Below are 13,420 nucleotides of genomic sequence, written 5' to 3'. Positions count from 1 at the left end.
TGTAATACCTAAATGTATAATAGATAATAATAGGTAATATGGTTGATATATCTATTTTAAAAATAACATATCTAATTTGATATATCTTAATTAATCTGTAGCAATGCAAATTGACCAATCGGAGAGACTACAATGTCTTATATTGGATTCTGATATCAATATTTGCTGTACAAATTCAACTCTCCAAAAAAGATCTCAAACGCCCTTTCAAAAATTTTGGCATCGAGATTTGTCAGGTATGTTTCACGAGTTTTTATTCGTTCTGATGAAATGATGCACGATGCATCAACACTATTTAGCCGGAATTAGAAATAAACAGTTCGATTTATTTAAAGAACTATTATACACATAACATATCGAAAATATAGAAAGACAGATAGATGGGAAACAAACAAAAGACAATAATAAACGTAGTTCACAGTTCTGCTCGGAATTGAGAGATAAACTTCAGATGATTAAACGCGGAGAGACGCTAAATACAATTTTTCTAACACTCCCTCTCGACGATCCGCGTATTAATTTTAATAAACAATATATCTCGATCTTAAAAGAAAGATTTAAATCTTGATTCCGATTGCAGTTGAGAGCTTGTTAAACTGGACTTGTGGTAATGGTTTTGTTAGTAGATCTGCCATCATTCGGAAAGGTCTGTTCGGAAGGACAATAACGAACGTCAATAATACCCTTCTCACGAAGATGTCGAAGCTGATGATGACAAACATCAATATGTTTAGTACGAGTATTGAATTTGTCAGACTGTATCAATTTGATGCATCCTTGATTGTCTTCGAATACTGGAGTAGAACCTTCAGGAAGCACGTTCATGTCAGTAAGCAGCTGACGTAACCATTGAAGCTCTTTGGCTGCATGTGATGCGGCCACGTACTCTGCTTCGGTTGACGACATCGATACCGAAGTTTGTTTTTGACTGCTCCAGGCAACAGTGCTCGATCCAAGTTGAAAGATGTATCCAGACGTTGATTTTCGATCTTGTTTATCACCGGCCCAATCAGCATCCACAAAACAACGAAGAACATCATCATTGGTTGAAGATAAATGAAGTTTGTAGTTTTTAGTGCCGGCGAGATATCGTATCACTCTTTTTACTGCGTTCCAGTCCATTTGAGTTGGAGTTTCCACTCTTCTAGCTAGAAAACCGACAGCAGCGGCCACATCAGGTCGCGAAACAGTAGCCAGATATAGAAGAGATCCAATCGCTTGACGATACTGATAGTTGTTTGATAATAGTGGATTGTTATCAGTGTCTCCGGTCAAAAAACCTGTTTCCATCGGGGTTTTGACCGGTTTCGCTTCATTGAGTTGATAAAGTATAAGTAATTGTTCGATCTTGGCTTCCTGGCTCAACAAGATATCACCATTCTTATTATGTTCCACCTTGATGCCGAGATAATATGATACTTTGTTCAAATCACGAACTTCGAAATAACTGCTTAGTTGTTGACTTATTTCTTTGGTGATGGTAGCGGTCTTTCCAGCTATTAACAGATCATCAACGTAGAGAAGAATATAAGTGATTGATTTATCTTTCTCTACACGGGTATATAAACACGCATCTGCTGTACTACGCTGAAAATTGAGCTTTGTTAATACTTCTGTTGCTCGACGATTCCAAGCAAGTGCAGATTGTTTAAGATCGTATAAACTTTTCCGAAGTTTACACACTTTATTTTTCTGACCTTTTTGAACAAATCCTGGTGGTTGTTCCATGAAGATTTCATCTTCTAGTACGCCGTTGAGATAGGCACTTTGTACATCGAGTTGTCGAACATACATCTTCTTGGCAGCGACAACTAATAAAACTCGAACTGTATCATACCTGACAACAGGTGCATAAGTTTCGTCATAATCCTCGCCAAACTTCTGTGAGAAACCACGCGCGACTAAACGAGCCTTATAAGTATGTGGACGACCGTCTGCATCGAGTTTCGTCTTGAACACCCAGCGGCACGTAACGATTTTTCGCTTTGGTGGAAGATCGACGAGATCCCAAACACGATACTTGTTAAGCAGCTTCATTTCCCGTTCTGCAGCTTTCGTCCAAAGCTCCCTCTGGCAACGTGGCAAATGCTGAACATCTTTCCAGCTGCTAGGCTCAGCATTGACAGCTGACACCAGCTTTGCTGATCCTAGGCGCTCGGGTGGCTGTCCAGCCGTAGTTCGTTTAGAACGACGTAATTGAAACTCTTGTGTTGAAGAAGATGAAGGAGATGTCTCATTATTATCGTTGTCTTTCTCAAGAACAGGATCATCTTCATTTCCGGATTCAACACTGTCGTATTCATCGTCACTGTCGTCATTATCGTCTACTGTAATAGTAAAATTCAATGGTGGTTGGGCAGAGATGACAGCTACCGATGTCTGTCGTCATCATCATCCTCCATATCAGGATGCCAACCTCCCTCTGACTCTGAGTTTCTTCGAGATCATCCTCCCTCTGGCTCTGACTTGCTTCGAGGTCTGTCGTCATCGTCGTCCATATCAGGATGCCAATCTCCCTCTGGCTCTGACTTGCTTTCCTCGATTGACTTCTTGTGCTCACAATCAATTGAATCCTCGACAATCCTAACGGTATGACTGTACCACACTTTATTAGTCTTTGGATTTAAAATGCGATATCCTTTAACATCGTCTCCATAGCCGACCAGAACTCCTTCCACAGTTTTGTTATCCAGCTTGCGACGATGCTCACGTGGCACGAGACTGAATACTTTGGCTCCGAAGACTTGAAGATGACTGACATCAGGCTTCTTTCCTTTAAAAAGTTCAAAAGGAGTCTTATCAACGCATGTTGTTGGCAATCTATTCTGAAGATAAGTAGCCCACAAAACGGCTTCGCTCCAGAATCTCTTGACCATCTTCGCGTCGATCAGCATACAACGAGCCATTTCCACCAAACTTCGGTTTTTGCGTTCCGCAACACCATTCTGCTGTGGAGTGTAAGCGACTGTAAACTGGTGTTTGATGCCACGTTCTCTCAGAAAATCTCGAAGTTCTCTGTTGACATATTCACGACCATTGTCTGTACAAAGAACTTTGATGTCACGCTCAAAATATGTCTTCATACAGTTGACATAATCCTTAACAGTCCTAGTGACTTCATTCTTTTGCTTTAAAAGTTTAACTACTGTATAACGTGAATAATCATCAATAAATGTCAAAATATATCGATTACCTCCAGCAGATGTCACTGGAAAAGGACCACACAGGTCACTGTGCACTAATTCAAGCGGTTTCTCGGTGGTACTTTGACTATTTTGAAAAGATTTAGTGACTAACTTCCCTTGGGTGCAACATTCACAGATTTCGTTGTGATCTTCGCCTGATCGAAACTCAAGACCAGTGACAAGCTTTCTGCGAACTAATTTTCGAATTGCAGCAGGATCTCAATGACCGAAACGACGATGCCATCGATGTAACGAACAGGAAATCTTGGAAACACGTGCAACATCTTGTTTGGATAAAGCTCGAAACTTGGAGAGATTTTCGTCCAGATCGGCCTCAATCATTATCTGAGATGGTCCATCATCCCTCTTAATGGCCACAGTGGCAAATTAATCTTCAAAATGAACCGCTAAATTACTCTTCAGTGCTCGCGAAACTGATAATAGATTCTCCACCAGCGTAGGGACATAGAGCACGTCTTTTAAATGTAGTCGTTTAATTTCGCCAGATTTTAAACGATGACTGATAACACCAGAACCAATTCCGGCAACCTTGGCACAATGTCCGTCAGCATTGGACATAGTACCTTTTAACTTCTTGAAAAAAGAAAAGAAATTACGATCATTTGTCATGTGCTTTGTCGCTCCCGAATCCAAACACCATGCATTTGAGTCAATCTTCGGTGTGTCAATCTTAGTCTGAGTTCGAAGTGACTTCTCGTTGTGAATTACAACTGCATGAAAAGCAGAATCCGCCTTGTCTTTGTCCTTCTTTGGTGCTCGACATTTAGCTGATAGATGTCCTCGTTTACCACAATTGTAACAGGTGCGCGTCTCCTGATTACGATTATTATTATTATTGAATGTTTTTCGATTATTCGACTTACTGGTTGCCCCTCGATTAGGCTTGGCCACAGCAGCTACTTCCATTACATCCGTGTTTGAAGCTTCCTTTCGATCCTGACGTCGCTCGTACTCGGACTTCAGCTTCTGGATTACATAATCAGGCGTCAAAATATCAGGTGGAGTTGATTCCAAACCTGAAATAAAAGTTTCCCAGGAATCCGGCATTGCTCCGATAATATGACAGACGAACTCCTCATCTCGCACTTCTCCGCCAGCGCGTTGAATTCGAAAGACGAGATCTTGCATCTGGTCGATATACTCAGCTATGGTTCCGGAGGTCCACTTCGACTGTGTAAATTTTCGATGAAGATGATGTCTAGAACTTACATTAACTGTCGAATATATCTTCTCGAAAACAGTCCACATCTCATGTGCAGTAGTGAGTCCTACGATGTGTTTAAGCTGAGTCATCGATTCCCAAACCGATCGTCGACATAGCCTGACGGTTGAGCGCAATCCAATTTGGAGTTACTTCCGTGGGCTTCGGTTTCTCAGTAACTTCCCACAAATCTTCCTTACAGAGCAAAAAGAACATCTTCTGCCGCCAATGATCGTAGTTGGTTGAATTTAGCAAGCGAAATCCGTGCTTGGTAAAACCACTACGGTCGTTTGAAATATTCTCCGCCATATTAAGAGAAATTTTTTATTAGTGTCGCAGCGAACGATGTAACCAACAACGGCCGATTATAAATCCTTCGTTAAACTAATAAATTAATCAGTTTATCACAACGTTTACAAATTTATATTTCCGGCTCCGCGTGCTGGGCCCATAACCTGATGAAATGATGCACGATGCATCAACACTATTTAGCCGGAATTAGAAATAAACAGTTCGATTTATTTAAAGAACTATTATACACATAACATATCGAAAATATAGAAAGACAGATAGATGGGAAACAAACAAAAGACAATAATAAACGTAGTTCACAGTTCTGCTCAATGCTCGGAATTGAGAGATAAACTTCAGATGATTAAACGCGGAGAGACGCTAAATACAATTTTTCTAACACGTTCAATATATTAAATATAACTTTTTGTAATCTTGCTTTTCCAATTATAAAAGTTAGCCTTATGTAATGTTTAATGTCACATCATCTTTCGTTTTATTATCTTTATCTATAACTAAGGATGATAATATAAATTCATGTATCTTGGTTTGCGTCACTTCGCATTCAAAATTATTTTCATCGTGTTACATTTTATATAGCTGTCGCTTTGAACCGCATAAATATTATATTACTGATTAATATATATTTTCAGAGTTGCATGTATCTAAATAAATTTGAATATTCTGTTGCAGTGCAATTTAAACTGTCGAAAAGACTACAATATCTTAAATTTGATTCTGGCATTGATATTTGCCGTACAAATTCAACTCTCCAAAAAATTATATCCAGATTTTTGGCCCTGTATAATATTCTGCTTTTAATTATTATTAATATGTTTCTAACATGTTTTTAAACGTTTTTAAGTTAATAAATTCTGCAATTTTAGGATATTAGTATTGTATTCCAAATAACTAAACAGATTCTACATTAATCTCTCTGCATTTAACTTTAATTTCTAAGTTCTTTTTGTAGTAATTCTAAATTCTTTTCGTTTAATTAATTTATATTTCTTTTTGTATTAATTCTGCTTATTAATGAAGCAGGAAAGTGAGAACGTATGCATTACATTGAAAGAAATAAAAACTACTGTTTTTCAAAAGATATTTAAAATTATTTAATTTTAATAAAAGTAGATATACTATGCCGGTTCTAACCCAGGTCCTCTGAGGGGGGTGTGGGGCGCGGGGGGGTTCTCCGGGGCGAGGGGTATGACGTCACGCGGGTGGGGGTATCTCGATGGTGCGGTGGCTGACGTCACGCGGGTGGAGGGGATGTTTCGACAAAGGAGGGGGAGTTTTCTGAGTGCAATATTTGTAGATGGTATCTTTACGACTTTTTTATGAGAGTTCTTAGACATTTTCCCAAAAAGGTATAGAACAAGCGCCAATGATTGACAATTTTGTACCCTCGTTAGTATAATTTTATTACGGAAGCGCCGATGTCAGGCTGCTCGAACTTGTCAACGGAGCGTTCTAGAATCCATAAAACTATGTTATTTTTTTCATTTTATGGACAAAATGTCCATTAAATGTCCATAAAATCATTAGGATATTATGGAAAGGAATTAAGATTTTATGGCCGACGCTGCGACGAACATGTCTAAACGTGATTTAATAGGCCTCTACCTATTTGCGTTGACGTTCAGCAGCTTTGTACCCTCGCGGAAAATCGGTCGTAAACGAGAGCGAAACATTTTTCTTAATATTTTTTTTTTAAGGAAGAATGCAACGTATCGGCGCCAACGTTCGGCAGCTTGTGTCCTTACTCTTCTATCCATAAAACCGATATCTCGGGAAACTATCTTTTGAGATACGCCAAATGTTAGAAAAGGAGATAGAATTAGATGAAATATATATAAGGAGGATAAGAACGCGTCAAGCCATAGTACGATTTGAAAGCGCATAGATGCAGCGGTGAAAAAAGTTTAGTGGTTACTTTCTTGTATTAGAAGTGTTAGTGGTATAATAGTGAATAAAAGAAATAATGGAGAATATCGAGCAGAACGAACGCGACCTGTTTGAGCGGTCCCATCAAATCACCACCTTGGGCGAATATTTTGAATGGGCGCTGCACTGCGAGGACTTTATCAAACTGCTCGAAGAACGCAGTCGTGTCAAGCGTCCGCGACTCTCGATTGGATATAGACAATCTTTGGTTGCTAGAATCGCGCGACTCGAGGGTGCAAAGACTCGATTGCAGAGACAGTTTGTGCAATCACGGGATCGCGTTCGCGGTCTAGTGCGCGTTAGTGGAGTGTGGAAGTGCTAGGAAATCGATTTGACGTTTTCTTATTCTTTGGAGAGAATTAACACCTTTATTTTTGGCGACGTTCAGTCGTACGCGGCTTTACAATAATCTTAAATGACTCGAAGGAAGTACGAGACAAGAATTCTGTGCGTGTGCAACGAGATTACTGATCGAACGCTTACGAGGGCAGAAACGATAGTGAGGAAGGGAGCTCCGGACACGCGGCTTTATCTCGCCGACCTTCTCGAAGATTCGGCGAGAGAGAAACAAAACGATGTTCGCCTCCAGACAAAGGCGCTGACAATTTTGGAACGATTGGAGGGCAACATTGTTGTCGTGATTATTTTGTGAGCGAGCGTTCGAACGGCAGCGACCGTTCGAGTCTATTGTTTCGAGCGCGCCTCTCGCCAAAGCGCGCGATCGAGAGAGCGTGGACGATCGCGATTGGCGCGCGATCAGAGCAGCGCGGCTCTCGCGCGCTCTATTTAAACGCGATATATTATAATATAATTTTGGGACACGTGTAAGCGCGCACACACACTCATATATACATACACACACACTGCGTTCCTTTTAATTCGCAACATCCCGCCCGCCTCGTCGAAGTCGACGATTGCCGCTAATTTTTGGTTGTTACGGCGGTGATTCTGGTGACGCGGCGCCGTGATCGATATCGAGCTATCTGATCGATATGGTGCGCAGGCGTGCTGCTTCCACTCTCAGCTGTCATTATTCGGCCAGTCTGTTGACTGGGCGAAACTAACCTCGCACGTCAATGCGAGGCGATTATCGCGGAGAGTGTAAAGTGCCGGTAATACGAACGACACTCGAACCTTTCAATTACGGTAAGTACTAAGGGTCTAATCTATGCAAGTGAAAATTATACAAATATATACACTCTATGTACAGTTTATTTTACATGCAGGTTCCGAGAGTCTACGGTAGCGAATTCGCGGTCGCGGGGTTCGCCGACGGTAGCGGAACGATTTTGACGACCGGGCGCCTGAGCTCTCCACCGGCGGTTCGAATATCCACCACGCGGACTCGACCGTCCTCTCCCGGGTGTAGGCGTTTCACGCGTGCAAGCGGCCAGCGACACGCGGGAGTGGCCTCGTTTTTCAGGAGGCACATTTGACCTTCCTTCAAGTTGTCGCAGGTGGCCCACCACTTCGGACGCGGGGTTAGCCCCTGCAGGTATTCCCGGGCCCAGCGCTGCCACAGATGATCTCGCATCTGCTGCACCAGGCGCCAGCGGCTCAGTCTGTTGGTCGGCACGTCCATGAGCGACGGTTCCGGGATTGAGCTGAGCGGGCTCCCGACCAGGAAGTGGCCAGGAGTCAAGCAACTGAGGTCCTCCGGGTCGTCAGACATCGCCTGCAATGGCCTCGAGTTGAGGCACGCTTCGACCTCTGCGAGAAAGGTTGCCATCTCCTCGAAGGTAAGTCTGGTCTTTCCTATGACTCGCCGTAGGTGATGCTTGACTGCTTTTACAGCCGCCTCCCAGAGCCCGCCAAAATGAGGAGCGGCAGGTGGGTTGAACTGCCATCGGATGCCTTCGTCAGCCAGTCGTCCGGCTATGGCGTTGACTTCACGGCTAGCCTCCTTGAAGAGGGCTCGGAGCCGAGCATCGGCCCCCACGAAATTTGTCCCGCAGTCGCTGTAGATGACCTCGCATATGCCTCGGCGCGACACGAAGCGACGGAAGGCTGCTAAGAAGGCATCGGCGGAGTAGTCGCTGACTGCTTCGAGGTGCACGGCGCGGGAGCTAAAACATACAAAGACGGCTAGGAAGCCCTTATACGCCCTGTGCCCGCGGCCTCTGGTCGTCCGGAGCCATATCGGGCCCGCGAAGTCCACCCCGGTGTGGCGGAACGGTCGGCTTGGTGTGACGCGCGCCCTTGGCAGATCACCCATCATTGGCTGTGGAGATGCCGCCCGCCATCGCACACATGGTAGACATCGATGGATGTGACGCCGGACCAATTGGCGTCCTCTCGGGATCCAGTACCGCTGCCGGATGCAGGCCAGAGTGATCTGAACTCCTCCGTGCATGGTTCGTCGGTGGCAGTCGCCGATCACCAGGTAGGTGAGATGAGATTCCGGCGGCAGGATTACTGGATGTCGTTGGTCGTGATCCAGTAGCGAGTGTTTAAGTCGCCCTTTGACCCGTAGAATCTCCTCGCCATCGAGCGCAGGCGTCAGTTTCTTCAGGGGGCTTCGACCGAGCGCCGGCCTTCCGGAGCGGAGTTCCTCCAGCTCGCGGCTGAAGCCCACGGATTGCACCACCCTGATCCAGCGAGTGGTCGCGGCTTGGAGCTCCTCTGGACCCAGGAAGGAATGTCGCGCCCTTGAGGGACCTCCGTCTACCGCATCGCGATGACGATCACGCCAGCGCCAGATCCAGGCCGAGACCCTCAGTAAGCGTTGGAGAGAGGAGAATCGCCTTAACTCGTCTGGCTCCCGTAGGTCATCGGTCACATGGCAGCGTGTGGGTCGTTGTTCGGGAAGCTCGGCCTCCTTGTGGCCGGCGTTCATTGGCCACGTATCAGGCGGCTGCCTGAGATAGTCAGGTCCTTGCCACCAGAGAGGATGTGCCAACAGCTCCTTCGGGGACAGTCCGCGGGAAGCGCAGTCGGCTGGGTTCTCTCGCCCAGGTACGTGAAGCCATCTCGCATCCTGGTTTATCCGCTGAATCTCAGCGACTCGGTTCGCTACGTAGGTGGTCCACCTTGCAGGGTGCCCCCGGATCCAACCAAGCGTGACAGTGGAGTCGGTCCATAGATTGACTGATGTCTTCTTCACGTCCAGCATGCTCCGAACGTGCTCCGCCAACTTGGCTAACAAAGCTGCAGCGCAAAGTTCCAAGCGAGGGAGTGACACTCGTTTGAGCGGGGCGACCTTGGTTTTTGCGACGATCAAGGATACGCTGGGTTGCTCGGTTGTGGACAAGAGGTACACCACGGCAGCGTAGGCTCGCTCGGATGCATCTGAGAAGCCGTGGAGTTCCAGGGTGGTCGACGAGGTCCCGCAACGTAGCCAGCGCGGCAAGCGCACTCCTTCCAGCAACGGAAGCTCCTCCTCCAGGTTGATCCAGGCTGTGGCTTCCTCTCTGGCCAGTGGGGTGTCCCAATCGAGCTGTTGTAGCCATGCCGTTTGGATGAGCAACTTCGCCCGGACCACTATCGGTGCTAGCCATCCCAGGGGGTCGAACAGGCGCGCCGTCTGGGAGAGCACCGTCCTCTTCGTGGGGGAAGCCGTGGGTAACTTCCGGATTGTGAGCGCAAACTCATCGGTCTCCGGGTTCCACCTCAACCCTAAGACTGAGTGATCGGTCGTTGGCAGCTTGGCACCCGTAGGACCTGTCAGGCGATGTTCTGGCGAGATATCCTCCAGGAGGGCTTTGTCATTGGCGGCCCATTTTCGCAGCGGGAAGCCACCCGCCGCGCAGAGAGAGGCTACTTCCCCCAGGAGCTGTCGACTCGATTCTAAACTGGCGGACCCGGTGAGTATATCGTCCATATATGTATCTTGGCGCACCGCTGCAGCGCCTAACGGGAAGCGAACTTTCTCGTCGGCAGCAAGCTGATGGAGAACACGTATGGCAAGGTAGGGCGCACTCGCCAGGCCATACGTGACAGTGTTGAGCCGGAATTCTGACACTTGCCCTTTGTCTTCCCACAGAATCCGCTGCAGGTCCCGGTCGTCTGGATGCACGAGGATTTGGCGGTACATCTTCTCTACGTCGGCGGCGAAGACGTAGCGGTGCCGACGCCAACGGGTCAGGATGTCGGCTAGCGCCGGCAATAGGTTTGGTCCGGTGAACAGCGCGGCGTTGAGAGAGTGCCCGGCGGCGGTGCGCGAAGAGCCGTTGAAGACCACCCGGATTTTTGTACTGGCATCGGAGGCTCGCATCACTCCGTGGTGGGGCAGGTAGTACGTCCTGTTCCCGGGAGCGGGCAACATCTCTTTAACTGGCGACATATGGTCTAGAGCCTGGTAGTCCTGCATGAAGTCCCTGTACAGCTGCCCGAAGTCCTTGTCGCGATCGAATCGGCGCGTCATGACGTCCAGCAGGCGGGACGCGGCGCGGCGAGTCGATCTGAGGTCTGGTAGATCTGGTGAGACTGGCAGGCGCACCTGGTAGCGCCCGCTGGACAACCTCACGTGCGTGCGCGAAAAATGATCCTCGCATGCCTGCTCGTCGCTGGTCATAGGCAAGGCGGGGTGAGGAGGCTCCTCCGCCTCCCAGAATCGGCGCACGAGGTCAGTCAGTTGCAGCACGGCGGAACACTGGAGCGACGATACGGAGGCAGCGAGGTGGTGAGCTCCCATTGCACCCAGGAGTACCCAACCCAGGCGGGTTTGTTGAGCGATAGGTTCCCGCGGCCCTCCGCGGCGCAGGTCTGGCATAACGATGCTGGCGTAAGCCTCGGCTCCGAGGAGAAGCTCCACCGGGTCCTGGCGCTCGAACTCAGGATCCGCGAGCTCGAGGCCTGTTACGTGCGGCCAGGGGCGCCGGCCACTTCCCGGCACTCCACTATAGATGGATAGCCGCGGCAGTACCAAGGCTGATACAGGTAGCGAGAAGAGCCCGGAACGCGCGGATAGGATTACGGTGATCCGTCCCCGCGACGAACCCGTCTGGATACCACCGACCCCGAATATAGCCACTGAAGCCGGAGTTCGCGGTAGGCGGAGGCGCTGCGCCAGCGACTCCGCGATCAAGGACGTTTCAGAGCCCGGGTCCACTAGAGCGCGAACGGCACTTCGATTTCCGTGTTGATCCTGCACTACAACGCGAGCGGTCGCGAGGAGCACGGGCCCGCACTCCTCTTGTGGGCGTTTGGCGACGTGGACGGTTGACGACTGGCTGGTCCCGGCCGTCGTTAATGCAACGGCAGCGAAAGCGTCGTGCAGGGTCGTATGATGCCGACTCGAGCACCTTGCACATACCTTCTCTGACGAGCAATTGCTGAGCTGGTGACGACCTAGGCAGTTCCAGCACCGCTGGTGAGTACCCACTGCCTCTCGTCTCTCCTGAGCATTCTTTTTCTTGTACTGATCGCAGTATGCCAAAAAATGCTCTTTTTTGCAGAGAGGGCAGCTTCGGTTGGAATCCGATCCTCGACCTCCTACGTGGCTGGCACGTGCGGTCCGGCTAGTCTTCTCGGCGGATTTCCCGTTCTGCTCCGCAGCGACGGTCTGTAGTACGTCCTGTGTCATGAGCTGCTCTTCCAGGAAGTCGCGCAGCTCTTCATAGGAAGGGGGCTCGGTAGATCTGCCTAGCGACTTCTCCCACTCTCGACGGGTCTTCGGATCGAGCAGTTCGATCACGAAATGGACGAAGAGATCCGTCGTCTCTGAAATCGGACGCCCAATGCCCTCGAGCGCTCCGACGGTGGAGACCACACAGTGGAAGATTTTCCGGAGTCCGGCAGCAGCCGGGGCCTTCATTCGCGGGAGTGCGGTGAGGGCAGACAGATAAGCTCTCACGAGGAACCTCTTGTTCTCGAAGTGGTTCGTCAGGGTGGCCCAGGCGCATTCGAAGTTCTCTTCCGTCGAAGGTAGGTTCCGTATCAGCTGTTCGGCGTCGCCCTTTATGCCGACCTTCAAATACTGCATCTTTTGTACTCTCGATAGTGACGGCTCCTCGACGACGATGGACTGAAACAGATCTCGGAAGGTAGGCCAGTCTTCGAACTTGCCGGAGAATTGCGGCAGTTGGAGCCGCGGCAAGACGTTACGCGTTGACTTGGCTTCCGCCTGGATGGGATTGTCTTCCTTCCGTGGACCGGCGAGACTCCTCTCTATCTCCAGTAACTTCGATTGCTGCTCAAGGAAAGTAACTTCGGCGGTATTAACGAGGTCTGAGGTGATGTAATCCGTCTCACCGAGCTTGTCATGGTACTCGGTCTTTAGGATGTCGTGCTGTTCCTCAAACTTATCCCACTTTTTTTCCAGGATAGCTAGTGCCGACTGGACCAAGGAGATCGACAGCTTAGCGGCACCGACCTTCTTCAGATTATCGTAAGATCGGGCTATACGCCCGAACAGTTCTATCTGAGACGCTATTAATTTGTCCATTTTCTTCCGCAGGATATCCACTCACTCTTTCACAGAAGCACTGACTCACCCGGGATGCGACGGGCGCGACGATTGCAAGGAATGCCGGCAGCCACGAAGAGGCAAGATCCGGCTCGAAGGACCAGAATGTGCAATCACGGGATCGCGTTCGCGGTCTAGTGCGCGTTAGTGGAGTGTGGAAGTGCTAGGAAATCGATTTGACGTTTTCTTATTCTTTGGAGAGAATTAACACCTTTATTTTTGGCGACGTTCAGTCGTACGCGGCTTTACAATAATCTTAAATGACTCGAAGGAAGTACGAGACAAGAATTCTGTGCGTGTGCAACGAGATTACTGATCGAACGCTTACGAGGGCAGAAATGATAGTGAGGAAGGGAGCTCCGGACACGC

At 48.3% G+C, this 13,420-nt stretch overlaps 2 protein-coding genes across 2 annotated transcripts; both read right to left on the bottom strand.

The window, feature by feature from the left end:
* Positions 1-7,882: 7,882 nt before the first annotated feature.
* On the bottom strand, positions 7,883-10,364 carry LOC145946250 (uncharacterized). The gene is made up of 2 exons (XM_083055775.1): positions 10,361-10,364; positions 7,883-10,305 (listed from the first exon to the last, which is right to left on the bottom strand). The coding sequence occupies exons 1-2, from the start codon at positions 10,362-10,364 to the stop codon at positions 7,883-7,885; spliced, it is 2,427 nt and encodes an 808-aa protein (XP_082911901.1).
* Positions 10,365-10,725: 361 nt separating this feature from the next.
* On the bottom strand, positions 10,726-13,030 carry LOC145946249 (uncharacterized). Its single transcript, XM_083055774.1, has 2 exons — positions 10,826-13,030; positions 10,726-10,737 (listed from the first exon to the last, which is right to left on the bottom strand). Exons 1-2 carry the CDS (start codon positions 13,028-13,030, stop codon positions 10,726-10,728), a joined length of 2,217 nt encoding a protein of 738 aa, XP_082911900.1.
* Between the last annotated feature and the right edge of the window lie 390 nt (positions 13,031-13,420).

The sequence above is a fragment of the Prenolepis imparis genome, unplaced genomic scaffold (assembly GCF_030444845.1).
Source record: "Prenolepis imparis isolate NDT839.2.m4 unplaced genomic scaffold, iyPreImpa1.0 SCAF_15, whole genome shotgun sequence".
In the NCBI taxonomy this organism is placed as follows: Eukaryota; Metazoa; Arthropoda; class Insecta; order Hymenoptera; family Formicidae; genus Prenolepis; species Prenolepis imparis.
This window is presented reverse-complemented; position numbering and strand designations above follow the sequence as displayed.